Genomic DNA, 27905 nt, shown 5'->3' on the forward strand with positions numbered 1-27905 from the left:
GACTGATGCGGTGACTAGGGATGGCATCTCTCCTCTTAATGCCTGCTTGGAGTCGGTAATGGGCTGGATGAGGGAAAACAGACTCATCCTGAATCCAGAGAAAACGGAAGTACTGATGATAGGCTCTCCTGGCCCGGGGAAGGAAATTTTTCCACCTGTCCTGAATGGGATCACGCTCCCTGTGAAGGACTCTGTTCGCAATCTGGGGGTGCTCCTGGACTCGTCGCTTCACCTTAGTTCCCAGGTGGATGCGATGGTCAGGAGCACTTGTTATCAGCTTCGGCTGATATGCCAACTGCGTCCCTTCCTGGGCCGGGGGGACCTTGAAACTGTGGTACATGCTCTGGTAACCTCTTGATTGGATTTCTGTAATGCGCTTTACATGGGGCAACCCTTGTACCAAACCCAGAAGCTTCAATTAGTGCAGAATATGGCTGCTAGGCTGGTTACTGGATGTTCCAGGGCCAGCCATATAACACCAGTCCTGAAAGATCTTTATTGGCTGCCTATTTGCTTCCGGGCCGAATACAAGGTGTTGGTTATTACCTATAAAGCCCTAAATGGCTTGGGCCCAGGGTACTTGGAGGACCCCCTCTCCCCATACAATCTGCCCCGCACTCTCAGGTCGGGTGGGAAACATCTTTTGAGAGTTCCAGATGCTCGGCTTAATTCATCTTGGAGGGCATTTTCAATCTCGGCACCTCAGCTCTGGAACTCTCTCCCCCATGAGCTCCACACAGTTACCACCCTTGATGGTTTTAAGAGGAACCTGAAGACCTTTTTATTCCGCCAGGCTTTTCCTCCATGAGCCTATTGGTAATTTTCTTTTCCTCCGGCAATAAAATCGGTGGATTCCATCTATTCAGCCATTTGTATGGGGTTGTTTTTTTTGTATGGTTTTAACTGTTTTTAAATTGTTAACTGTTTTACTGTTTTATTCTAATATGATATTGTGTATGTCGGGGTATTTGGGTTATGGTGTTTTAATTGTTTTATTTATTTGTTGTACACCACTGTGATCTCAGGAACAACAGTACAAAATAAACTATATTATTATTATTATTATTATTATTATTATTATTATTACTACAGGATGACTACTACCTGCTTATATTTCCGGATGAGGTTCTCCTTGTGTCCGTGAAAGACATATATTGCTCCTTGGTGGTCATCTTCCAGAGGCGCACCGACAACCACATCGTTGTAAGAGTCCTGGTTCAGGTCCGGGACGGAGGCGATGCAGGAGCCAAACCTGGAGTTTTGGTAGCTGGGCAAGTCCTTCAGCGATCCGCTGGAGACAAACCGGTCCTTCAAGGAAAAGACACAAAGATATGTGGGAACACACATAGGGTAAGATCCTATATATCCCCTATGTTTTTAAAATGCTACAACTTATTCCCTTTTTATGTTGCATTTTTAAAAATATTAGTTGAAAACTGGCATCTGTGGTTTTTAGACTGAAAAGGCAGAGAATAAATGTTTCAGGTTATAAATAAGATCAAACACCGAAACATAGCAAAAAGACTATATATTGCAGCGTATATTAAAGTCAGCTGCCAAGTGGTCTGCTATTGTTTTTGGCCTTCTGTTAAGAAACTTATTGGGGTTTTCCAAAGAGGGAAAAAAATGTATTTTAAAAATACATTAAAATTCCATGTTTGGAAATTATTGGACGGCATTGAAAAACAAATACTCTATCAATGGACGTTTAACATTTAGGCTCAAACCATTTCCAGGGTGTTATTAGCATGTATTTTTGTATGTATAGGATGGAGAGATGCAAAAATAATCTCCAATTCATTGAGAAAACTGCAGAATGTGAAATCAAATGCATTTTCGTGTTTTGCACATTTATTTGCATGATTGATTTATGCAACTTTCCCCGCATTGAGCAAAGAATGTTTCTATGTATTTTCATTTAGTTAAGCACATTTTAATATTTTCCATTTCAAATGCACACATTCCTTTGTGTTTCTTTTATTTCTTGGAAAAGCACAAATCCACCTAATAATTTACCTCTTTCAAAGTGTAGACATACACCTTTCCTTTCTCTCTTCCTTCGCTGAAGTACATTGGGGCTCCAACCAACAAAATATCAGTGACCCCGTCCCCATTAACATCTATGGAATTTATTTCGCTTCCATAATAGGCACCGATCTGAAAAAAGATAGGAGAAAAATACATGGAACAAGTTGGAGACTTGTTGTGGGTTTCTATATTTTAGCATAATTCCAAGAAATTAAAGGCATCTGGAATGATAATGCCGGAATGAGAGGCATTTTCAAAAACGGAAACTATCTGTCATCTCCTTGTCTAGACATCTCTCCTAGAAAAGAAAATATACAGATTAAAAACTTTGATTCGGGGAGATTAAGGATCCCAGTCATTGCTGCTGTTTATGATGCGAGTGGTTTCTTTCCGCTGAATTATTTCTTTCCTTTCTCAAAGTCTGCAGCAAGGTAGAGTCATTTGTTTATGGCGGGATTTGAGCCTATTTGCATCAAGTTGAAAGATAATGTATAAGTCCATTTTCAAGGATGGTGTTCTTCTAAGATGGAAGATTTGGCATTGCTTTCGAATCTCATATGGCTGTCTCACACTTCTCAAGATGAAAAATTTCAGGATTGCCCTCTCCGAAACATAGAAATAGTAGGATTACGACACACACAAGTACATATATGCCATAAAATGCATACAATACATCTGTAGTCTACATATAAGTGCAGCATGAGGATTGCTGCAGGTTTGCACCAGACTTTAACCATCTTAACTTTCTAGTTTAAATTTTTATTTTACCTGTTCTCCTTTCAGCGACTGGTGGATGGTGAGGTTTCGGTTGATGTGCATTGTGAAAATAATCACTTTCCCCGTGTGGTTGAACCGGGGCGCCCCGGCTACGTAAATTCGGTCGCGTCTTCTTGAAACCACCGAAGTGACAGTGTAACCTGTGGCACAAACAAACACAAACACACAGCAGTAGGATGAAGATGCCAGCCACAGATGTTGGTGAAACATCAGGAATAAACTCTTCCAGAACATGGCCACATAGTCCGAAAAACCCACAAAAAACTATGGATGCCGGCCATGAAAGCCTTTGACTTCGCATTGGAAGCAACTGACTTGTTGGAAAGAGGTCTCCATTTCCAGTAGTTTCTGCCTCCTTGTCTTACCTAGATAAGCCCCATGATTCTTCAGCTCCTCTGGAAACTCCTGGAGATAGGATTCCCGGTGAGGGACCACTTTGCCGTTGCTGGTTTCCTTGAGCACGGCTCCATTCCAGTCATAGGCACCCACAGCTCCCAGTAAGATCCCATCCTATTCATAAAAAGGACAAGACCCTTAATTACAAGACAAAGGGTCAAGCTGCCATTTGCAATTTTTGCGATATACATGTGCAACCACTTTGAACGGCTCCTAATAATAAGTGCTATGGTCACAAAAAAAACCCCATTAATGTGCATCTTTTTACTTCCAGGATTTCAGCAACAATACTTTTCCGCTTCATTTGCGGGATGCTTTAAATGCATTTTAATCTCCCTTTTAATGCCGAAACCAGCCCCAGTGCGATAAACCTCTATGCCTGGCAAATGCTATTATTCCAGAAGAAAACCAAACCAATACCCGGATCTCTTCCTTTGGGATTTTTAACCGTTGTTACCTAGAACCGTGCAGCACATTCTGCTCCGATCTAATCTTTGTCCTTTAGCCGCTGTGAGGAAAAAAGCCTCCTGTTTTGCAAAAGGGCTCCAGGAATGTGCCAAGGAGCCCTGGCCAAGTCAGTGAGTGAAATATTCGGAGACCTGCCAATTTCTCCCAGACTTGTCAATTTTGGCAGCTCAGCTTAAAGAAAAAGAAAACCCAAAGAAAACAAAAGCAGGGAACATGTCCTTGTGAGTCTATATATATATATATATATGGTAACACATTCTCTTTATTTGCTGCTGTGTTTGGGGAAGGACATACGCAAGTTACTCCTAGCAATGTTGACACAGAAACTCGATAGTGTTGTGTGTAGTAGCACTGCTGGTTATTTTACTGTAGTTGTTATTATGTGCCTTCAAGTCCTTTATGATTTTTATGTTGACCTTAAGACAACCTTATCATGGGGTTTTCTTGGCAAGATTTTGTCAAAGGGGGTTTGCCATTGCCCTCCTCTGAGGCTGAGAGAGTGTGACTTGACCAAAGTCACCCAGTAGGTTTCCATGGCTGAGCTGGGATTCGAACCCTGGTTTCCAGAGTCATAGTCCAATGCTCAAACCACTGCAATGCTAGTTAGACCTTACTTTGCCAACTTCTGACCCTTTCCCCTTCAGCCACCAGCCCTCTTCTGCCCCATAATAAGGATGCTCTTCCTAACCCATGGATCATAGTTGGATTGCATGCGCTAAATGTCCTGCCAGGAACAAATCCAGGTTAGGTCATGCCAAGGACCATTTTCGTCTCCATTTCCAGTCAACATGCTATCAAAAACAGCATTCCTTGGGTATCATTTTCTCCGAAGATCCAAACAGAAGCCTATTTGAGCATTTCTGGACCCTTCGCTCGAAATCTTTCCTTTCCAACTGCGTCAGGGAATTAGCGCTCTTTCGGAAGCCGAGGAGCCAGGAATTTGGAATGGCTGCCAGCTTCTGAGATACAAATAATCCAGGTATCCTCTGCTACCATACATGGGCCTTTTGAGGGATGCATGCGCACCCATCGCACACCAAAAAACCTCTTAGGCTCACTAATATCAACCACATTGCGCAGGACACATGGATCATGGACGGAAATGGTGGAAACAAGTGCACTGTTTTTTATTATTATTCACTCACTTCTACAATATGCGATGAAAATCCAGTCTGGGACATTTCCAGGCCAAAGGAGATCTCATTCTTGTTGGTTCCTAAAAATGGAAGAAAGGCACTTGCAGGATTACTGGACACCTTCTAATGGAGGACAGAAGGATGCTGAAGAAGTGTCCAACAATGGAATAGACATCTCTCAGGAGTGATTGATCTGTGTATTTCTGCACAGAAGAGGGTTGGACGATGATTCCCAAACTCTGGCATTTCCAGGTGTTTTGGACTTCATCTCCCAGAATCCCAGACTCTTGGCCAAGATGGCTGAGGCTGCTAGGAGCTGAAGACCAAAACACTTGGAGGACCAGAGTTTGAGAATCAGTAGATGACCTTTCTATGATTTCTATGATTCTATGATAAAGGGAAGCGCAGGCAACAACGGCTGGGATATCAGAGAACAAGGACTCACCTTCCAAGCTGAAAATCCTTTCCCCAAGAGCATCCACAATGTCTTTCAGAGCGGCTTCATCGCTGACATTAAAGAAGTGTTTTTCATCTGGGTCACTCGCTATATACTTTATTTCCTTCAGGAAAGCTTTGGGATTGATCCCTCTTCTGTTGTAGTAACCAAGGACCTGGATGAAAAAGCACCAGCTTTGCAAGGATATGGCTTCCAAATGCAAAACCTACCAAGTTGCAATGGATTAAGGTACTTGCTAACGGTTTACAAGGATGTCTACATTCAGTTCCAGCATGATTTTTACACAACAAAGATCTGATCTTCCATTCGGCTTGCTTAGTAATGGATAGATTTTGGCTTGTCGGAGCTGGTTACAAAGACTACAGTGCAGTAAAATATCTTTCCTAGACTCTACTTAAGAGGAGGGTAGTAGAGACTTACGGCCACGGCGTATCGGGTGATGTTGTCTTTTTCGCTGCCTTCAATCACCTTCTCCAGGTCCGAACTGTCGTGGGATTCCCCATCCGTGATGACAATCATCACTTTCTTCGCCCCTTTCCGCCCGCCATTCCGAAACGCTTCTGAGCTGAAATCCAAGAGATGCAGGAAAAAACGAAACACAAATAAGGGCATCTTGCTACAGCATCTGCTTTGCAAATGAAACACCAGCTCCATACAGCTCTTGGTTTCTACAGCCAGTCTTCTGTTTATTCAGAACTGTTTTTAAAAGAAAGCACTTTAAACCTTTGAATGCATTTACTTTAAATGGGTCTTTAAATGCATTTGATGTTCTACACAATTAGGTTGCATCCACATTGCAGAAATAACCGCTTTAACTGCTATGGCTCAATGCTATGAAATTCGAGGCATTGCAGTTGGCTGCAGAGAGAAGGCTAAATATCTCCAAAACTACACTTCCCAGAATGTCATAGCATTGAGCCATGGCATTTAAAGCGGTGTCAACCTGGATTATTTCTGCAGTACGGATGCAGCAAGGTTTGGGTGGGATGCTCACCGAGCGAATTCAATCCCAAACGCCGTCTGGGTTAATGTCCCTCCTCTTTGCTCGATGTGTCGGGCGGCTTCCACAACATCCTTAACCGACCGGTAGTCATTCAAATGAAACTCATGCACAGCGTCTTCTCCATATTGGACGACTCCAACCTAAGGTGGAAAACAAAGCAAGCTGAGCTGGGAATGCTGCATCTCCCTGCTTCAATACACTTTTATTTTCAACATGGAATCAGTCTTGCACACCTTCAGTAACCATGACTGCATATTGCAATCTTAATATTGATATATGTGGCACAGCAGACTGAATACAATATAAGCAAAGTCCACTTCTTGACAAAACTGTTGTCTTAAAAGCAAAGTTGTTCTTAACCCTCTTTTACTTTAACTCAGGGGTTGGTGAGGTGCAATCAATGGGCTTAATATTAAGGAGAGCTGGATGTTTGGGTTTCATTTCAGCACCATAAAGCCAGATCGCCTTGTGACCTCCAGCCCCAAGATATACCTCCAGCTGTATGTCAGCATCCGCCTCCTATCCCAAAATGAATCTAACGCTTTTGCAACCTATGAGCTCCTTTGCCAGCTTTGATTTTTTAAACTACAAACCATGCAGGACTTAACTGCAGAAGAACACAATGCGTTGGCATGCAGTTCTCTCCCGCATGCGTCTTCTCACCTGGATTTGGCCTGGACCGATGTAAAATTTCTTCAAGATTTTTATCAGGAAATCCTGCACTTCCGCCCAGGGATAGATGCTGTTGGATCCGTCCAGGACGATAATGATATCCATGTACGTCTGGCATCCTGAGAACAGATGGGCAAGAAATCATTTAGACATCTTGCCTGTGAGCAGGAAAAGGAGCAGGACTTCCAATTCCCCACTTCTTGGCTAAAGAGAGCACTGAGAGATAGGCAAGACTTTCTCTCTGTCCTATTGTCCAATTTTGGATTATTTTCTCCCCAATTTTTCCAGGTTTTTGAGCTGACACATTCCCTCTTTTTTTACAGAGGGTGCATCTACATTGTAGAAATAATGCAGTTTTGACACCACCAAGAAATTGGCAGCAGGAGCATGCATCTGAGGAAGTAGACTGAAGCCTTGGAAAGCTCACGCTTCGAACTTCTTTCTTTCAGTGAGTCTCAAAGGGGCTAAAAGATCACTCTATATTATTATTGCATCTGAGGAAGTAGACTGAAGCCTAGGAAAGCTCCTGCTGCCAACTTCTTTCTTTCAATGAGTCTCAAAGGCACTGCAAGATCTCTCTAGGTATGCATTCATTGAAAACAATTTGCAAAGCAGGGGCTGGAAGTGATTGGAGGTATTGAGTCTTCGATCACTGTCAGAGAAAGGGACAGAAAGAGCAAAAGGAAAGAGAGAATTAATGAGAGAGAAGGAATGAAGGAAAGAGAAAGAGAGAGCCAACGGAAGCTGTTTCTCCTACGCTGCAGAGCCGGAGCCACCGTCTTGGAGAATCTGAAGTTGGAGTTCACCCTGGAGCACATTCCTGTGGTGTAGTAAGAACTTCCGCACTCATGAGACCAGAGCGGGCTGCAGGCCTGCGTCAAGGAAAGGGAGAAAGGAAGAGAAACAAGGCTTTAGCAAAACGACACCAGACTCAGCGCCCAGGGAATTTGGCCCAAATGTGGGACGCCGGTTTGCAATACACTCCAAAAGACTGGGACTCTGCCTGCAAGGGCCATGTAAAGCATCCTCCCCAAATAGGTTTAGTTTATATCCTGCCTCTCTGAAAGGATCAAGGCAAGTTACAACATAAAATGAATATTAAAACACATAAACATACGTAAATGCCCTTATTCACCCTTTCTTAAACTAATCCACATAATTGCAAAAAAGAAAAACAACATTATGAAACAGTTAACATCAGATTAAAATAATCTTAGGGTACCTAGTGGGCAAGGAGGTGATAAGTAAATACAATAAACAAACATATACTGTACATACTCATCAGTCTAGAAATTTTACTCTAATAATTGACCCCAAAACCTGAGTCAACTTATCTACTGGTCAATGTAAATATTACACTTTAACTCTTATTAAAAGGGAATCATTCTTTGGTGAAAGGCAAAAGTGTATTCCGTCTTGGAAGCACTGACTCCCTTCCATTTTCTCATCCATCCAGCATTTACAGTAAGTATAAACAGTTGTGCCAGCTGGACTTTTGTTAAGCTTTTGGGCATTATTTTCCTTTGCGTCCCTCTTTAGATCTTCATTGTATGCTCTTCAGTTTCACCCTCGATTTATCTGAGTCAAAATCCATGGTTTTGGACCCAAAACCTGCCCTCGACTTGTACATGAGGTTGATTTATAGTCAATGGTAAGTAATTGTCTTTCTCCAAAAGTCGAAAAAAGGGCACAGGCTCCCACTTTTTAAGGCAATGCTCTCACCCTGAGATTCCTTCCCCTCTCTCTGGAGGAGAGCAAAGAGAAGAGCAAATAAGACCGGAGGACAAGGGTCAAGCCCTGAGATCTGGGTGACCAGAAGACTGTCCCAGTGGCAAAATCGTGTACTTAAATGGCCCCATGGCACAGGTTCGGGTTAAACATGGATCCCAGCAAGCCGAATGAGAAGGGTACTAGCCTGAAGAACATTTATAATTCAAGGGCACCACTTGGCACATAAGTCAAGTCTTACCAGAAAGCTGTTGTCTTTGGGGTTTGTGGTCAAGCTCAAACCCAAGCGCATGTTGTCCTTGCGTTCCGACACATTGGAAAGAGTTACTCTTCCTTGGAAAGGAATGTCAAAATTAGCCAGGATGGGGAAAACGGAGACAGCTGTGGTGCAGATTCCTTTATGTAATAATATCAACAACAACAACAGCTACTACTATTACTACTATTGCTTCTTACCCACCTCTTCTCATGGATCAAGGCCAGTGGGCCTTTGTTATCCACAGAGGTTTGGCTCCAGGACCCCATTCATGGATACTAAAATCCATGAATGTTCAAGTCCCATTAAATACAACGGCATAAATAGTAATTGTTTTTGCTTCGTAACATCTTGCCTGATGAAGAAACCCATGGAGCTTCAAAAGCTTGCAACAAGTATTTGGTGCATTTTGGTTGGCCAATAAAAGTTATCACTGTTTGTGCACATATGTGTGTTATGCATCAAACACTGACTAGAACCACTTCAGATTACAAAATTTAAAAAGCTGGTAGCCATTGCATGCGAAAGATAAGTGGGTCATTGTAGACATTTCATTGCATCACAGAGAGATCATAGTCTCATGGTGTCTTTTCATCTCACAACTTTACCAAGATTGAGTTTGGAGCAGGTGCTGTTGGCTTCACTATCGACGGAGCATTTGTAGACATCTCCCGTCTTCTGATGGCCACTGGTCTCATAAGGGGCTCCTACCACCAACCTGGAGGAACAGAGAAGTAGAGAGATAGAGATGTTTTAGCTGGAGATCCTGCACTGAGCAAGGGATTGGACTCCATGACCCATGAGGTCCCTGATGCTTCAGTTGGATGCACTGGTTTGGATGCTCCTTGAAGTATGGACCATGAAAGCCCCACTCCCTGCAGACAATGTCTCAGCCAGCAGATTGTACACCAAAGAACCCTTTGAAACCAAGGGATTAGAAAGTACTGGGCTGGATTTTTGCTAAAAGAGCCTGCTGAAAATGCCCCATCTCTGCTGTATCTGGTTTTGTCCTTGCACTAATATCAATTTGGACCTTTCTTCACTGCCGCTTCTCTTTCTGCGTCCTCCTTGCAGAGGGCATTTCCAAATTGCAAGCCGCTTTGGGGATAAGCGAGGGGACCCTTTCCCAGGACCCAACCACACAGTTGCAGAGCAAGAGTTCATGCAACGCCAGCAGCAGCTCCCCCAGAACAGCCGGGAAGCATAAGAAAATCTAAACAGTTGCTAATTCCTGTTTGGAAGAGAGCTCTTTTGCAAATCACCCAAAGCAAAAGCTGGAAGGAACCCACAGTTTGGTCCCTAAATGTATCAGCTGTTTAAAAGAGGAGGAAGAGAATGGTTGCAACGGAGGACAGGAAACAGCCTCACTTACTGTAATTCCTTGGAACTATTTACTCGGTCTTTGTATGTATTTATTCCATGGTGGATTGGATGGAAAGGGGCCTTCTGAAGACTTTGCATCCTGTCAAACTTTCTCTCCCCTTTTTCTGTCCTGGAGGAAACTGCTTATGGTGGGATGGGGACTGCTGCCGCACTGCAGAATTAATGCAGTTTGACACCACTTTAAGTGCCATGGCTTCATCCTATGGAATACAGTGCATCCTTCCCTTATGTGAGGGATTTGTTCTGGAAATACCATGTATGGCGGAGCCCCATTGAAACAATGGGGCTTCTGTCTGTGGCACGCATGCCATTGCCTCTACCGGCACACAGCTTTCAGCATATGCTGAAAGCCACATATGATGCAAGTGCATTGTAGTTTGTTGTGGCACCAGACTTCTCAGATAGAGAAGGTGAAATATCACACAAAACTTCAAGTGGCAGGATTTCATTGCACTGAGCCACAGCAGTTAAAGCAGTATGAGACTGCCTTCGATCTGCAGTGTAGATGCAGCCTAGATATCAAGTAGAAACAGAATGCAATGGTCAAATGCAGCGCATGGAAAATGCCTTCTGTTGCTTAGGGCAGGGATGGGCATAGTGCTCCCTGAAGCCCTCCACAAACACATGGAAACATTCACACTTCATTCCCACAAGTACCCCAGCACCCAAATACCATTAGTCCCTCTCAGAATGCCAACAGTAAGGGACATGACATCACCTCCTGCTGCCATTTTGAGAAGGATCGCAGCAGAAAATGGGGGTATTTGGATTTGTGGAGAAGAAAAGTAACCGCTCCCTGGACCCCATGCAAAAGGCCACCCTTTGCTTATGGATGCTTTTGTTGTTGCTGGATCCTGGGTCACACATATGAAACAGCCAGAGTTTGGGAAAGTGACCTTTTGGAGCTTTTTGGTTACGTTTTTTCCCCCAGGTGTGAATTTGCATAGAGTTCCATTGGAATTAATTTTTTATCTGTCCTTATCCCAGCTTCAAATGCTACCATGATGCAAAGCGAACAAGAGGAATGTCTTATCTTGAATGGCAATTGGCACATCATGATGGTCAAAGAGACACTTCTCCATACAACATACTGTTGTAACCTGCCTGGATTCTTCATGATTGGGCGGGCTAGAAATAAATCTATTATTATTATTATTATTATTATTATTATTATTATTATTATTAGCCAGGTGCCGCATTATGGCCTAAATCCTTTTGGTTAATCCCACTGAGTCCATGGTTGAATGGGAGTCAAGACCTAGAAACATCCCATTGGGTCTACTCTATTTGGGACTAGCCATAGGATTCTGGCTATCGTGAAAACGCTATTTTTAAAGCAGTAGTCAGCGTCCAGACATTTGCAGGAGCTAATCCCTATATATCCACCTTGAAAGTCAGTGGGAAAATATTCCCACAAACGCCAAGTTTCCATGAGGTCCAATGAGCGCGGCTCATTAACAATTTAAGGTTCAAGCGGAAAACAATGTGTCATTGTCCAAGAAGAACCCAAAAATGCATCTCCCATTCATCTCAATTTTTTTTTTTTTGCCACATTCATGGTCATGTCTGTTATGAGTTTTGGGTTTCCTCCATAGCTCTGAGCTCGAATGATTCATCACTTTAATGCTTTATATAGCTTTGGGGTCATTATATGCCTTTGGAATTGGGCAGGAGAAGTTTAGGTTTGCAAGGGAGGCATTATTAAAACTCTAGAAGAAAACCACAGAAATGCTGATGGGCATCCATTCGGTTGTGCCTTAGAAGGAAAGAAAGAGTCAAGAATGCAAGGGTCCGACTAATGGAGAACCTAAGACCAAGCTATATTCCAAAATTCAAGCCTTGTTTCATGGATGGCTGAGATAGTGACATTTTTACTTTTTGATGGTTCAGTGTACACACACTTTTTAGTGCAAACATTAAAGGAACAATTTAAGTTGCTGCATTAATTTTGCATCATTCTGTGTGTCTGCATGTGCCTTTGAGTCACCTGTCGACTTGAATTTCTTGGCCTGATGGCAAACGACAACAAGAGAAAAGTCATCCTATTGCCTTTGTAGGTCTCTAGAGCCTGTAGTTAGAATGGGTTTTATGGTGTGTGGTTTTCAAGATGACACTGGCCTAGATTGCAGCAAGAGAGGTGTGTGTGGCCGAGGGAATACATTTGGAAGGGTGGCTTCAGGTCACACGCCGCTCTGGATTCATTCATCCGCCAATATCCAGATTCCTATGAAGCCGGTCCAAAGCTATGTGTGGAAAAGCCATCAGTTTCTGCTTGCTCAGTGACCGCAAGAAGGAGACAGAGTTTATGGAGGACAGAGCAGCCATTTCAGTTTCAGGAAGAAAGAGAGATGTGAGGAGTGTTAAGATCAACAAAAATGGTCCTAGCAAAGGAATTGACTCCGGTCAGAGGAGGGCAACCATGTGAAAGGTTTGGAAGCCATGCCCATGAAGAGAGACTTAGGGAGCTGGGGATGTTTAGCCTGGAAAAGAGACGGTTAAGAGGGGACATGATAGCCCTGTTTAAATATTTGAAGGGATGCCATATTGAGGAAGGAGCAAGCTTGTTTTCTGCTATTCCAGAGACTAGGATATGGAGCAATGGATGCAAACTACAGGAAAAGAGATTCTATCTAAACCTTAGGAAGAACTTCCTGAGAGTAAGAGCTGTTGGAAACTGAAAGATACTGCTGTCTTGGAGGGTGACAGAGCCATTGAATCAATTGGATATACCTACATTTTGTCACCATCCAACCTTTCAAGTCAGTGGGTCTACTCTAGTATGGGATGCCAGTTAAACCTTTTCCAAAACTGAATGCTTTCCAACAGAGGCTATTTTATGCCAGGCTCTGTGGCTCCCAGAGCTGGAAAATTGGCCAGTGGACCTACCCAAATTAGTAAACCCTGCATCTTTAAAAAAAGAAGCATCCCATTTCACAATGGGGAAAACCCCAAAGGAAGATCCCTTTTAATCTTGAACAAGCCGGGAAGGGACCGCTGTGCGTTGTCACAACAAGGGGTTTTTCCTTCCTGTTTGACATTGAGGTCTCCCATCCAAATCTGACACAACTGTAATTTAAACAGATGTTCTCAGCGACCGCAGCTTTGAGACGAGATACTTCTAATTACAGAGCATCATCTAAAATGTGCGGAGTTTAACTCACAACTTGGCACAGGGAGGGTTGTGTTTGAATCATCTCTCCAGTGCTTTTTAAAGGGGGGGGGGGATTATGCCTGTTGATCTAGAAAATGTGGTTGATGGGAACCAAAGCGGGCGGCGGGGGGGATGAAGTGTGACCTGTCAGCTCCTTGCACCAATGTTTGGGCAATTTTGCACTTGTAAACTGACCAAAAGTACCCCAAACCTGCTGCAGATGTGGCCACTTACTTCTTCCACCCCTAAAGTCTCCCACTCCAACCAAAGCAATAATTAAAAAAGAGTGCAAAATGTCCAGCAAAAGTGATGGTGGGGCAACATGGGTTGCAATCGCCCCCATCTCCCTGACAATTCTCAAATGACTGATTAAGGTCAGAACCACAAGTTTCTAGAAACTAGATCTGTATCCAGTGTATTTCTTGAACTCCTGCTAGTAGGGAAAGCCTTAAGGAGGTCAATATGTTTAGGACAACCAAAGCAGGTGCGTCTTAACATTGCTCATAATTTATTTATGGAATTCTATGTCACAAGATACAACAAGATAGCAACAGATGCTCCCTTATGCTGGGATGTTAGACAAAAATTATGGAAAACAATACAGTACAGACTGGCATCCTCTCGGTGATGCACACAGGTGTGCATTGCCATAGACCAGAGGATTAAACTTTGGCACTGTTATGTAACAGAGGTGTTCACGTTGTGGCTACACAAATGGAATTGTGCATCGATGCACATTGTGCATTGGTGTGCAGTTTGCGTGTTGTGCCTTGCACATTGACGCCTATCACATGGGCATTCATGTTTAGTCCCATAACATCACAATTCACTAGTGAGGTAGCATTGCACAACTGTCACATGCCTTTGTGAATGTAGTTATGTTCTCATTGCTTAGCATAACATCTCAGCCAAAGTCTATCCAAAGGGGTTTATGGTGAGATTAAAACAGGTCATCTGTGTTCGGCACCACTATGTTCGAAACCCGTTATGTGCACATTGTGTTCTGAATGCAAGTTGGATGAGGGGAATGGAGTGAGTGTTTTTGCCTTCATTTCTTGCTTATGGATTTTCTGTAAGCTTACAGCTGGGATCAATTTATCTATACATAATAAACACACAAACCCCATTATGTACTACTTGCAAAACATTCCATGTATTCACAATAAAGCAGCCTGCTGTACATAAATATACGGTCATCTTGTTAACACACAGAAGCAGAAATATGTACAAAAGTGTTGCATATGGACATGTCTAGGAGGAGGCAACCAGGGCAATGTTCTTATCTATATATATTGCAGTCAAATCCTTGAAAACCGGTGATTTGGTTGGGACTGTATCCAGGTAGAATTTGCAGTCATGATACTTTATAGTAAGATTAAGAAGTTGAAAATGATCTAGCTGAGCCTTGCACATTCTACACATACCCACAGCTTGTAAAAGTTACTTTTTCTGACTACCAATGCCCAAAATCACCTTGGCAGTTGGCTGGGGGGATTCTGGGAGCTATAGTCCTGACATAACTTTCCCTTCCATCTTCCCATCCCTTCAAAAAGATGCCATCCTTTCCCAAATCCCCGACTGATGCCTCCAGCTGTCAGCCAGACCTCCAAAGACCCACAGCCAAGATTGCTGGGGAAATTGGTTTTGCAGATCAGAACCTTTATTGCTGGAAATCTTGGAAGCAGTTCAGACTGCTTGGCCTCCCCTGAGTGCCTTCCCTTCTTCCAAATTACAGTAAGACGGAGGACGTCATGTCTGCCTTGGAGCGCTCTTATTACCCCAAGTATTTAGGGATTTAAAACCAAGTTTTCTGAGTTCCCAGGTTGGAAGGATCAGGCCTCCTTCAGGTTCCTGCTTGGTCATTCAGCCCAAGGATGAGAGAGGGACTAGAGAGCTGCAGACCTATTTTGTAGGTTGAAAATGTGGCAGACGATGGCACATCTGAAGGGATCTACCCTTGGCTTTTATTCTAGACTTTCAAGTTGCTTTAAATCCCTGCTGAAAACCCCCTAAAGTCTGGGTTTTATGCCCAGCTTTAAAGGAGCTCATATACTGAATGCTATCAGCAAAAATGGGTTCAAGACATTGGACAGCTCTCTGAAAATTTGGAATGCAAACTCAAAGTAGAATCAGCAAACCCCACATCGCTTGCTCTCTCCTGTTGCAGAGCATGCAGGGGAGGTCATTGAGAAGGGTGCGGTATGTATCAACCACAGATGCATCATACACTGATGATGATGATGATGATGATGATGATGATGATGCCTCCCTTCTTTGCTCAGCCTCTGCATTCATGCCCCGAAACATCTCATGGAGTTTCTTAAAACATGTGCCTGCCAGTCCTTTCTAGTTAATTTCCAGATATGCTCTGCATCACTTCCATTTCTCATGAATTTCAGGTTTCACATCTCTTCTTGCAGCCCTCCCCAATAGTATCTCATGGCCAAGAACCTACAGTGGGCCCTTGTTATCTACTGGGGTTTGGTTCCAGGACCATACCGAATCTGGATGCTCAAGTCCCCTAATATACAATGGTGTCCCTTATATAAAATGGCAAAATCAAGGTTTGCTTTTGCAATTTTTTTTAATGCAAGCCGTGGATGGTTGAATCCCTCAATGCAAAATCTGTGGATAAGGAGGGCCAACTGTACTTAGGGTTTGTGAATTGCAAAGCTCCGCTTACACTGAAGGTGCTATGCTACCCTTGTGTTGAATGATAACACTTGCAACTAAATTCACACCTGAATGCAAAACTGAATTTATGGCTGAATGCACATGGCACTCTGTGTATTGGTACCAAGTTAGAACTCCTAAATTTCTACATTCATTTATATGCCTATAACATTTCTTTCTGCTGGGAGCAGAGGAGTGTCGACCAGGAAATGTCTAGCCAGACAATTTAATTATCTGCCCCGACTTTTTGCTTATCTCTGCGCCTTAGATCAGGAGAAACCCAATGCACACCTGTGTTAGGATCCTTGCCAGAGGGATCTATAAAACCTTTACAATGTACATATATCAGGTTAAGTTACCAACATGTGCGCGGAGATTAGATTCAATGGCTCGAGTTACAACAGACAGTACACCTGCTAAAAAGGTTTCAGAGTTTTCCAACTAGACGGAGAGAACGCTATCCTGCAACCCTGATGCAACTTGGTTTATACTGACAGCTAGTGACGGCGCTCATCAGAAAAGGGAAAAAAGGGAGCCAAAACGCGTGCACTTATTTTCTTTTTTAAGAAACGCAAGGAGCCAAATGCACTAACTTAGGAAAGAATGAGCTTAAGACGGCCCTGATCTGGAAAGACAATGACAACCCGAGATGAGCTAATGCCTTGGCTGGAGTTGAGAGCCGCGCAAATGGCTTCTCCCCACCTCTCTTGGAATTTGCTAATCCTGAGGTTTTCTTCTCATAGTTTCCATGACCGCAAAGTCAGACCTTGAAGCCCCCTTCCCAAAATGTGTAGCACTTGGCCCTCTGCCCTAGAGATGGATGCCAATGAAGAAACCAGCCCTTTGCATGCAAGCACACATTTGCAGGGATCCAGGTAGCAAATAAATAGGAGTCAAAGAGGCATCGCTTGCCCTCCTTGAAGCAAAGGGAGAGATTATTTGGGGAAGGTGGGATTTAGCTACTCTTGGAAGAGTGGGCTTCTTGGGGGGAAAATGCATCTCTTCCTCCAGATTCAAACCAGGCAGAATCCTGATGGTTATTTTATGCAGGAATAGGCAGTGTGGCCTAGTGGATTGAGCATTGGACTATAATAAATAATAATAAATAGTAATATTTTTTATTTATATCCTGCCTCTCTGTCCGAGACACTACAATCCCATATCCCAGTATCCCACCCACCCCCTAAAATAACAATTCACAGCTTAAAACATATCTTAAAATAAGCAAATCAAACAGTGGTTATATTACAGATTCGGAGGGGTAACAGTTTCCGATTTTTGTGGCCTGTATCTATTTGGGAAAGGCCTGCCTGTCAATGGAGATTTATGCTATGCTCCTGGAACCAAATTCCAGCAGATACCAACGGCCCATTGTACTTCCATTTACAAGTAACTTTTCCAAGCTCTGGGATATATATATATATATAGTGACAAGTTGGTGAATCCATTTAAAGTGTGTGTGTGTGTGTGTGTGTGTATACACACCAACTTCTCACTTTCTATTCCCCAAACAGCCAATATTTATGTATGTGACATACATTTTTTTGGGGGGGGGGATTATTTTTTATTTTTGGAAAAGGCGCAGCCTTCGAACCCATCCAAGACACTAAGCAAACTTAAATTCCTCTTCAGATACTTGGTGGGAGGCCAGGGACTGGAATTGTTCTTCTGAGTTATACCAGCCTTTCCTTTGGAGCAGATTTCTCCCAGATTGTTTAATTTCGGCCGCTTCTCCTTCTAAAGGCCTCCCGCTTTCAGGAGCCCTTGGAAAACCTGCCGGCTGCCAGCAGCCAGCAATGATGGTCATCTGGTTTTCCCTTTTAAACATCAGGTTGTGGTTTGGCTTTGGGGCTCTGTGCATTTCCCATCCTCTCCAGCGCCAATTCCAGACCCAGGAGAGCTGGACGGCCGCTGGGCACCGCACTGCCCTCATGCCACCAAATTCATAAGAGCGCTCCCTCGGTTTTGTAGTATAGAAGCCTTGTTTGTTTAGTGAGTCATGTTTTAACCATCGTGAGTCATGGTGGCTTTACGACAGCATTTCTCTTTTTGATTTATTTTTTGGGGGGTTGTGGGAAAGAGGAGGAAAAATAAAAAGACATGTTCAGCCACTTTCTTTACTTGGGGGATATAATATTTCAGGCATTCGAAGAGAAGGAAAGACATGGAAGGCCTGGCTCTCCCTGGAGATCTAGCATTTGCATAACTATTTATTCAACTATTTATAACAAGTCCTATATCATAGGCTCAATAGGGCGGCTGCTATACTAGAGAATTAATGCAGTTTGATGCCACTTTAACTGCCCTGGCTCTATGCTATGGAATTCTGGGAATTGTAGTTGGTTGTGACACCAGAGCTCTCTGACACAGAAGGCTAAATAACTAACAACCCCCCCAAAAATCACAGCATTTGGAAGAGCAAATCCAGAACCATTGCAGACACCACAAACAACTCATTATGTGCCATAAGGCTAAAAAACGATGTCACGGCGGAAACGTTTACTAGAGGAATGAAAGAGTATTCACTTACCATTTCTTCCCATTGATTTCATGCTGCTGAACGGTGTAGCCAAAATACGCTTCTTTGGAGCCCGGTATAATTCGTGGCCTTTTGGTGTCAATGTTGAAGGTATCGCAGAACCCTTAAAGAAGGAAACGTGGAAAGAGCTTAGCTGCGCAAGGAGGAGGAGGCCAAGATGGCTGTTCCAAATTGACAAAAGCAATGCAATTACAAATAAGGAAGCAAATACATTTGAGGTTTTGCATTCATTTTTTTTCCAATTTCAGTTTTAAATCTCTCATCCAAGATACTGCAAGGGAGTCTTCTATCTTTGTGTTAGCCTCAAAGGTGCTGCAAGATCCCTTTGCCAAAAGGGAAGATGTTGCCTAAGACCAAGATTGGTGGATGACCCTATGAATGATGGAAGAAGTTTTGGAAGGTGGTCTATGCAGGCTGGGAACCAGTAAGGAAATGGGATAAACTGGCCAAGAGCATCCCCATGATGCTGGGGTGCTAACCAAAGTTATCCATGCGTCATGTACCAGGAAGCCATTGTCTCCTTTCAACCCACTGTTGGCGGATTGGAGTTTGTGGATATGTTCCAGTTCATCCGTTTCTCTTTCCAGTCATCCTTTGCAGTTTTTGTTTTGTTTTAAGGTCAAAGATGGAATGGCACATCACACAAGTTCCTTAGTAGAAGGAACATCCCGAAAAGCTAGCAGTAGTTGGAAGGAAATCCACGCAGGGTTTGATTTCAGAGCTCTCCAAGGTCCTGAACCCATTGAGCACCTTGGACATCTCCTTTAACTCTCACCCAGTACTCAGTTCTGAGATCTCATAGGTACCATTGGGATGCAAAGCAATGAACTCAAGGGCCTTTGGCTTTCTAGTCCTCTAACTGCACAGACAGCCTCCTGTTAAAGCCATCAAGGGGTCCTCCATCGTTCCTGAGACTCTCCTCCGACAGAGACTTAAAGGGGCTCTGCTATTCTGGAAACAGACTCCTTAATCTTCAGACCCATCTCAGCTCCTTGTCTGACTCTTTGCTTCTGCCTGGATCCTTTGCAGAGAAACCCCTGGGAACTGTAGTACTGCCATAGGACTGAGGTTCTGCAAAAAGAAGACTTTACTACATTGGCTAAGCATGTCAAAGGAACACATAGTTTTGCTTTAGTAAAAAAAGGAGGAGGAAAGATTGAACTGTCTGTATGACCAAGGCTGAGATCCTACTACGTGTTTAAAAGAACAAATAAAACCAGCATGCATCAAAACAATAAATCCATATGTGAAGTCGAAAGCTTTCACAACCAGCATCCATAGTTTTTTGTGGGTTTTTCGGGCTTTGTGTTTTAGAACCTTGAATGCCTTGGAAAACACTGAAAGAACCTAAAACTCCCCTTTTCCTGTTCCTTTTTTTAAAATTGTGGAGCGTTCTGTGCAAAATGCTTCCAAAATTAATAGAAGAAGGAAATAAAGCTCACGGGGGGAAAAAAGGAGGTCTGGTGTGCCTTTTTTCAGCTACTGGTGAAACTGAAGCATTTATTAGGAAGTCACCATAGCAACTCCCAAACGGCCAAAGATACACAGAGTTTCCTCCGAACCGCACACAAAGGGTAGAAAGTGACGCCCGGAAATTACGGACGACGAATCCATACTTCAGCAACTCTGAGGTTCATATTAGGCCAATGGAAATTCTGCAGGGATTATCTTGATGTCCTGGACGGTTTTTAAGAATGATTTAATATGTAAGAGGCAGGGATTTCTTTCCAATAGGTGTGAGTCACTGAAAAATCGTACATTGGGAATGAGAAATGTTGTGAGTTTAAGATGTACATCGATATTGAAACCAGAGAATTTCAGTATCAATGTACGTTTGGTACAAAGCAGAGATAATGAAACCGACCGATCGAATCGAGAAGAGATATAGAAAGACTTCTGTTACAATCGCAGCAGCGAAAATAATATATTTGAACTATTTCAAATTATTTCATCGATTCATTAAACCACTGAAATAAAATAAATGCTCAGAGACAGTAGCAGATGTTGGCTTCTGCCTTGGGCTTTCATTGGACCTTAAAACAAACCGTGCAAAATGCAATCAAAAATCCACCCAAGCAGCGATACCTTTAATGGCCAACCAAAAGGCATGATATTTTGGGCTGGACGATAAAGGGACCTCTGTTCAGTGGATTTTTGATTGGATTTGCTATATGGCCAATGTGGCTGTCCCTGGATGTTTTGGTGCAAAATTCCGAACCTATTCCAGGGATAGGGTTTCAGCACAGCGGATGGCTCCTTTGCAATGGGTTTCCCATCCAACCAGCCTGGAAGCCAATAGCTCCAATGACTTGAACCCAAGTCCTGCTGTTGACTCCAAACCCCATTGCTGACCCTAAGCACAAGTATCAGACTCTACCCCAGATGGCTTCACTTGCTCTGTTCCTTCCCTGGTGATCCATTTTAGATCGTAAGCTTCTTGGGGCAAGGAACTGTTCTCTTTGTAAAGGACCCTGAATATAGAAGGTGTTGAATCAGCTGTTCTCAACCTGTGGGTCATGACCCCTTTCACAGGGGTCACCTAAGACCATTGGAAAAGACATATTTCTGATGGTCTTAGGAATAATTTTATGGTTGGGGTCCACCACAACATGAGGAACTGTATTAAAAGGTCACAGCATTAGGAAGGTTGAGAACCACTGTGTTAGATGAATAAATAGTATTCATTATTATTATTATTGTTAATGAGAATAGAAAAGGTAAATTCAAAAGGCAGGGTGAAAATGGATTAGGAACTGGAGTGCTGGATTGGTCAATTGCAAGGACGCTGCTGAAATGCTTACAAGTCAAGATGAAAGAAATGGGTGCCATAAGAAAAAGCTGTTTAGACTAGCCTTCCCCATTTGGATGCTCTCCAGATGTATGGGATTGCAACACCCATCATCTCCAGTCATACTTTTGGGGATGCTGGATTTGGACAGCTTAATAGGCTGGACAGAGAAATAAATGCTTTAAGGCCAGGACTCAGGCGGCTGAGATGGCTTTTGTTAGTGAAGTACATATGTAACTCATGTGCTCAACCAGGAATATAATACAATTGGACCGAGAGTCCAAATGTGGAACCAAATGTACCTCTGCATCTGTGCCTATGCACCCATGTACATGACAGAACGCACATGATGTACTCCATGCATAATGTGTATGGTAGCATTTCATATATTCCATCTCCATAACTGAATACAGATATTCTGCACCGGACAAGAATGCCCAACCCTTTCCAAAGGGTAACAGATGCATTTGTAAGACACCAACAAGATCCTGCCCCTTCTTCGTTGCCCAGGAGAGCAAAATATGATAGTAGGAGTAGGGTTGGGTCAAGAGCATCTGCACTGCCAACTATACTGGTGAGAATGAAGCTGTAATATTTGCTGCCTTATTTATCGGGAGGCAGCCCTGCTGAGTCTGTGAATTGCCTCTTCGGACGAATGTTGCATTGGAGGTACTGTGGTTACTCTGTGGTGGCCCATGCGCTCATGGAAGGCATTTCTAGACAATGTCATCATCAGGCCAGAGACATCTGTGCCAAGTTCAATCCAATGCTGGTCACAGTAGCTCTAGTCAAGGAGGCCTCCGCAATTCACCGGCCAAAGGTTTCCAGCCCATCAAAAACACCAGCACCTTGTCTCTTCTTCATCCTCTTTTCTCCAAATCCATGATGTGAGACCATTGCACTCTGACTGTTCCCACACTTGTGTCAAGGAAACCGGGGATGTGGTGACTTTGTGTTGCTCAGTTTGTTTTATTGTGGTGTTGGAGGAGAGTCCTCTACAGATACCATGGGCTGCCAAAATGACCAATAAATGGTCTTAACCAGGACCAAACTCTCCCTAAAAGCCAACTCTTGAGGCTGTAGACTCATTAGAAAAGATGACAATGCTTGACAAAGTGAGAAGCAGCTAGGGAAGAGGAAGACCACTTTACAGGTTACAAACCCCAGTTCAGCAATGTAAACCCACTTGCAACCTTGGACAAGTCACACTCTCTCAGAGGAAGGCAATGGCAAAATTTGCCCAGACAACTCCATGATAGGTTCACCTTAGGGCCACCATGAGATGGACTGGACTTGAAGGCAGATGACGACAACAACAACAACAACAGAAAGACTCCATCTAGGATGCCATAGCCCTAACTTTGCAAGACCTGAACAGGGTTTCTTGGAGGTCTCTCATTCAGCTTTCATTTGACACCAATTAACAGCAAATTGTGAGAAAGGAAGCTGAGTCTCCTCTTGCATCGCTGCCTTCTCCATATCTAAGTGGAGTGTTTTGCTATTTATGGAGCAGTTTCCAGCCCTCTAAGGAGTGAAATTCTGGAATCTCATGATTATTATAAGACTAAAAGTACTCCAAGGCAGACTATTGGGATGCAGATTGTCCTGCTTTCTCCATTGTCCCAGGGCATCCGGCTGGATTACCTTCAAGAAGCTCCCTTAGGATCAATAGTCATGAAATGATGGGGTTAAAAGCTACCATCTCGACTATTTGTACCCTTTAAGCAAGGCAACCCACTTTGTACTACAACATTGTGTAGTTTAGGCTGACTTAGCTTATTCTCTCTCTCTCTCTCATTGTGGTTCACTTCTTTCCTTATGCCTCCAAAATGGATGCTACAGCATCAATAGTCTAACTGATGAGAAATAAATATATCAAAATCTGCTTGCAGTCTGTAAATTGATCCCTTGCAATGCGCCAATGGGGTTTTGTTGTTGCTGTGTGCCTTCAAGTCATTTCTGACTTATGGCAACCTGAAGGTGAATGTATCATAGGGATTTCTTGGCAAGATTCATTCAGAGGGGCTTTGCTTTGCCCCCCTCTAAGGCTGATAATAATAATAATAATAATAATAATAATAATAATAATAATTTATATGCTGCCTCTTCACCAGGTTCAAGGTGGCTTACAAAGCAGACAAAAATGAAAAGACATACAATATAAAGTGTGTGACTTGCCCAAAGTCACCTAGTGGGTTTCTATGGCTGTTCAGGGATTCAAACCTGGGTCTCTAGAGTCCAAACCACTACACCATGCTGGATCTAATGGGATTTTAAGCATGCACAAAGGACCCATTAGATTGAAACGGAAAGGCGACCTGATGGAGTGGTTGTGACTGTGGCCTAACAAAGTGACAATGCCACTTCTTCCGGCAAAACCAATTCCCTCCAAAAGGGCCAACCCTAGATGGGAAAGGACCAGCCCACTGCAATGCTCAGCTGGGCTGAAAGCAAAACACTGAAATCTGTCCACGTGTAAAACACATAATTCCAGGCTTCTGCAGCAGCCACAATAATGTGCTTCACTTTGGCTGCCTTTGGAAATTCCAAACTTTGGAACATTTGGGGAAACATACATGCTAACGTTGGCAAAGATGTCCGTTTGATGCCACTTTGCCCAGAAAGGAGCAGGAAGGGCATTCCTTTTGTCCTAAAATCTCAAGCATGACTTTGGCTTCTGAGCTGAGCTGACCAGAACAGAAGCAAAATAAGGTTTGCTCTTCGCAGCAGCCCCTGCCGCACAATATAGCAGGGTTTAAATTTGCAGGAAGGCAGCCAATAATAAGTTGAAAATTCCCTCTCTCGCCCTCCTCCTCTTCTGTAACTCAATCCGCCGCCTTGAGCCACGCATCAAACCATATGTGAAAAAGCAAAGCTGTTGCTTAAGAAAACAGAACAAGCACCTCGAAAACGCTGCTTTGGCAAAGTTATGGGCTGCATTTTCATAAATCCTTTTTCGCCCCTTAAGCAAAAAGGGAGAGGGAAAGAGAGGGAAGGCGAGAAAGAGAGAAACTTTGAAAACTTAAGCAAAAACTCCATTAAGAAGTCCCTCACACCAAAGAAAGCACAAAAGGAGACACACTGGGAAAAGATGTCAAAACTTGGATCCACAAATGCCTCAAAAGTCAAGGCATTCTGAGATACACAGAATTTCCTTCCCTCTTCACTTCTTCCCCCCAAGCTTCCTTTCAAGAAAAAAGGAAAGGCTCTTGATGCTTCCTAGGGAGATGCATCTCTTACTGTGCCCATGATTCTAATAAAATATCTCTCTCAGCAATCCCAACTTGTTGCTGACCTCAGCACTTCCTTTCTCCCTAGTTGGCCAGCTGAAGCGTGCACCACTATGTGCCTGCTTTGCGCAATAAATCTGCTGTTTCCAAAATGCCCTGAAGGCTTACCTGGCAGGAGGCAGAGAACCCAGGCGACCACCAGCCCTCTGGGGAAGTCCATGGGAGTCCTGCTGGAGGTCTCTGGAGGCCCTGGTCAGCCTGGCCAAACATCCACTGAAGGCCAGACGGAGGCTCTGCTCAGAGAAAGAGCTCTCCGCTGATCCTTCAGGCTTCTCCTTGCTCTGTGACAGAAGGAGCTCCTTCAAGGGAAGTGGGAGGGAATTCATAGGAGGAGGTCCAGGAGCAGAAGTCGAGAGCAAAGAGAAGCAGGACAAATTCCCAGCAACCTCGACTGGGCCACCCTGGGAGATGGCGTTCCTTCTCACCCGTTTTATTAGAATCATAGAGTTGGAAGAGACCGCAAGGGCCATCCCGTCCAACCCTATTCTGCCATGCAGGAACTCTCCATCAAAGCATCCCCATTGACAGATGGCCATCCAGCCTCTGCTTAAAGACCTCCTAGGAAGGAGACTCCACTACACTCCGAGGAAGGAGTGTGTTCCACTGTCAAACAGCCTTTACTCTCAGGAAGTTCTTCCTAATGCTGAGGTGGAATCTCTTTCCCTGTAGTTTGCATCCATTGTTCCATGTACTAGTCTTTGGAGCAGAAGAAAACAAGCTTGCTCCCACCTCAGTATGACATCCCTTCAAGTATTTAAACAGGGCTTTCATATCACCCCTTAACCTTCTCTTCTCCAGGTTAAACACCCCCAGCTTCCTAAGTCTCTCCTCATAGGGCTTCATGGTTTCTGGGCCCTTCTCCATTTTGGTTGCCCTCCTCTGGACCTGCTCCACCTTCTCAATGCCTTGAATTGAGGAACTGGACACAATAGTCTTCCAGGTGGGGCCTGACCAAAGCAGAATGGAGTGGCACTATGACTTCCCTTGATCTAGACACTAGACTTCTATTCAGCATTTGACTCATTGTGGTGCTGGAGGAGAGGTCTACAGATACCATGGATCACCAAAATGACCAACAAATGGGCCTTATTGATCAGGACTGAGCTCTCCCTAAAAGCCCACCCTGAGGCTGTAGACTCTTTAGAAAAGGTGACCATGCTTGACAAAGTGAGAGGCAGCAGGAGAAGCAGAAGACCACTTTACAGATGGAGATCAGGCTAGGAACCCCAGTTCAGCCCTATAAACCCACTGGGCAACCTTGGGCAAGTCACACTCTCTCAGAGGATGGCAGTGGCAAACCTCTTCTGGAGAAACTTGCCAAGAAAACCCCATGAACAACAGCAACATCTTGTCAAAACACAGGCCTCTGACTTTAGCATTGTCATTATAAAAAAAATCTCCTGTGTGATTTTTTAACACTTTTGCCTGACAAAGAAGCTGATGGAGCTTCGAAAGCTTGCAACATGTATATTGTGCCTTTGGGTTGGCTCCATGATGGTATCACTGTTTTGTGAATTTTGGATGTTATTGTACTTTATGATATTTTTTTGGGTCTCAATATTCTTTTCCTTGTACAGGAAAATGCTGTTTTCTGTGCAGCAACGCAAATATGAGAATTTTTTGCACTGCAAATAGTCTTTGGAAACTGTGCAATTCTCAAAGCCTTACTCACAGTGGCAGTTCAAGGACAAGAAACCCCATAGAAACCCCAAGGAAGGGGGCTAGAAGGCATTCAATGGGGCCCCAGATCTCTATGTTCAGTGTGCAATTCTGGGGAAAGGTCTTGATGCAGTAGGCTTTCAAGGAAGAGCTGGATTCCCCAAAATGTTGGTGACTCTAAGCTCTAAAAACCTGGGCCCCTTTTGCCCACCAGCTTATGATTTCTACAGCTAAAATATCCTTGGGGAAAACTCATAATGCCTTCTTTGGTCTCTACATCCCAGGCAGGAAAATCTTCTTCAGGAGGAAAAAATTAAATGGAACATGCACATTATTCTGCTGCTGAAGAAGAAGAAGAAGAAGAAGAATTTAGCCCATGTTTTGGGCTGCCAACTGCCAATGAAATAATTAAAACAAACCTCTGGCAACAGATGTTTTTTCCACCAGGAAGGGTTGCGGGAGCCAAACCGTCACGGGCCCCGTCCAGCTTTCGCTGTGAAATGAATACCTTGCTAACTCCTCATGACAAATACCCGAAATACCTTTACCAGACCTATATTTTGAGACGTCGGATCCGTTTCCAGTTTGGCCAAGCCACCTGCAAGGGATTCTGCTCCGTCCGTAATAAAGTTTTTTCACAGAAGCCTTGCAGCCGAAGCAGCCTTGGCTCCTGTGAACCTCTTCCAGTGGAAAGGAGAATAATCTATATAAGATTCTTTCTGAGTATTAGCCTCCGAAGCCTGCCAAGATTCTTGCAAAATCTACCCCAGTCTTTCCTTTCAATTTTTGTTTTTGCAAAGTGGAGAGAAGGGGGAAAGAGAAATGAGTGGCAGAATCCCTAAGAGATGGATAAATCCTAACCAAAAATGATAGAGTAACCCTAAAGGCCTGGCAAGGTGTCAGAGGGCCAGTGATGTACCTTGAAGGAGCAAATATGGAATCCCTTTTGCTGAGGTTTTTCCAAGGCAGGAGGAGACAGGAGAGCTTTCCAAGAGACAGGGAAATCCAGCAAGAAGTGGCTCTGGGAGCCCACCTGGAGCTCATTAATACGGCTGCAGAGGAAAAATTAACTCCATAGTAACCTTGTAGGAGATGCAACGTGGGGCTGGTCCCACTGCCTTTTCTTCTGGGACCTCTTCTTCTTCTGGGACATCTGTACCAATGGATTTTTATTTCACTCAAACAGTATAAGGCTATGCCAGGAGGGGACTGAGCTTTCCAATGGAGTTCCAGCCCATAAGGAACCTTGGAGCATAAAAATGCTGTTCTGGGAACAACTCAAGGGCTGAGATCGAACGCTGTGTAGTGTAAATCTCCATATGCATCTAGACACTGATTCATAGATTCATAGTATCATAGACTAGTTGGAAGAGACGCCAAAGGTCACCTATTCCAACCTTCTCTGCCATAATTTCAGTATTCAAAGGTGGTAAAAGGCCTCCAAACAAGGAGAGTTCACCATCTTCCAATTGTGTGGAGTGCCAATGTTGTGCAACCAAAC

General features: G+C 43.7%; 1 protein-coding gene across 1 annotated transcript in view; it reads right to left on the reverse strand.

Annotated features, from left to right (window-relative positions):
• The window catches only part of ITGA11 (integrin subunit alpha 11), a 52963-nt gene extending 27965 nt beyond the window's left edge, over positions 1 to 24998 (reverse strand). Inside the window, exons 1-14 of the mRNA XM_042472327.1 lie at positions 24854 to 24998; positions 18659 to 18770; positions 9530 to 9639; positions 8907 to 8998; positions 7695 to 7809; positions 6929 to 7056; positions 6257 to 6405; positions 5683 to 5827; positions 5251 to 5416; positions 4815 to 4885; positions 3171 to 3315; positions 2797 to 2945; positions 2017 to 2157; positions 1105 to 1308 (exon numbers count right to left, since the gene is read on the reverse strand). Of these exons, the coding sequence (XP_042328261.1) occupies positions 1105 to 1308; positions 2017 to 2157; positions 2797 to 2945; positions 3171 to 3315; positions 4815 to 4885; positions 5251 to 5416; positions 5683 to 5827; positions 6257 to 6405; positions 6929 to 7056; positions 7695 to 7809; positions 8907 to 8998; positions 9530 to 9639; positions 18659 to 18770; positions 24854 to 24905 (1779 nt within the window). The 5' untranslated portion in view covers positions 24906 to 24998. The remainder of the gene's footprint in view (positions 1 to 1104; positions 1309 to 2016; positions 2158 to 2796; positions 2946 to 3170; positions 3316 to 4814; positions 4886 to 5250; positions 5417 to 5682; positions 5828 to 6256; positions 6406 to 6928; positions 7057 to 7694; positions 7810 to 8906; positions 8999 to 9529; positions 9640 to 18658; positions 18771 to 24853) is intronic.
• Between the last annotated feature and the right edge of the window lie 2907 nt (positions 24999 to 27905).

Source organism: Sceloporus undulatus, chromosome 6 (genome assembly GCF_019175285.1).
Source record: "Sceloporus undulatus isolate JIND9_A2432 ecotype Alabama chromosome 6, SceUnd_v1.1, whole genome shotgun sequence".
Taxonomy (NCBI): Eukaryota; Metazoa; Chordata; class Lepidosauria; order Squamata; family Phrynosomatidae; genus Sceloporus; species Sceloporus undulatus.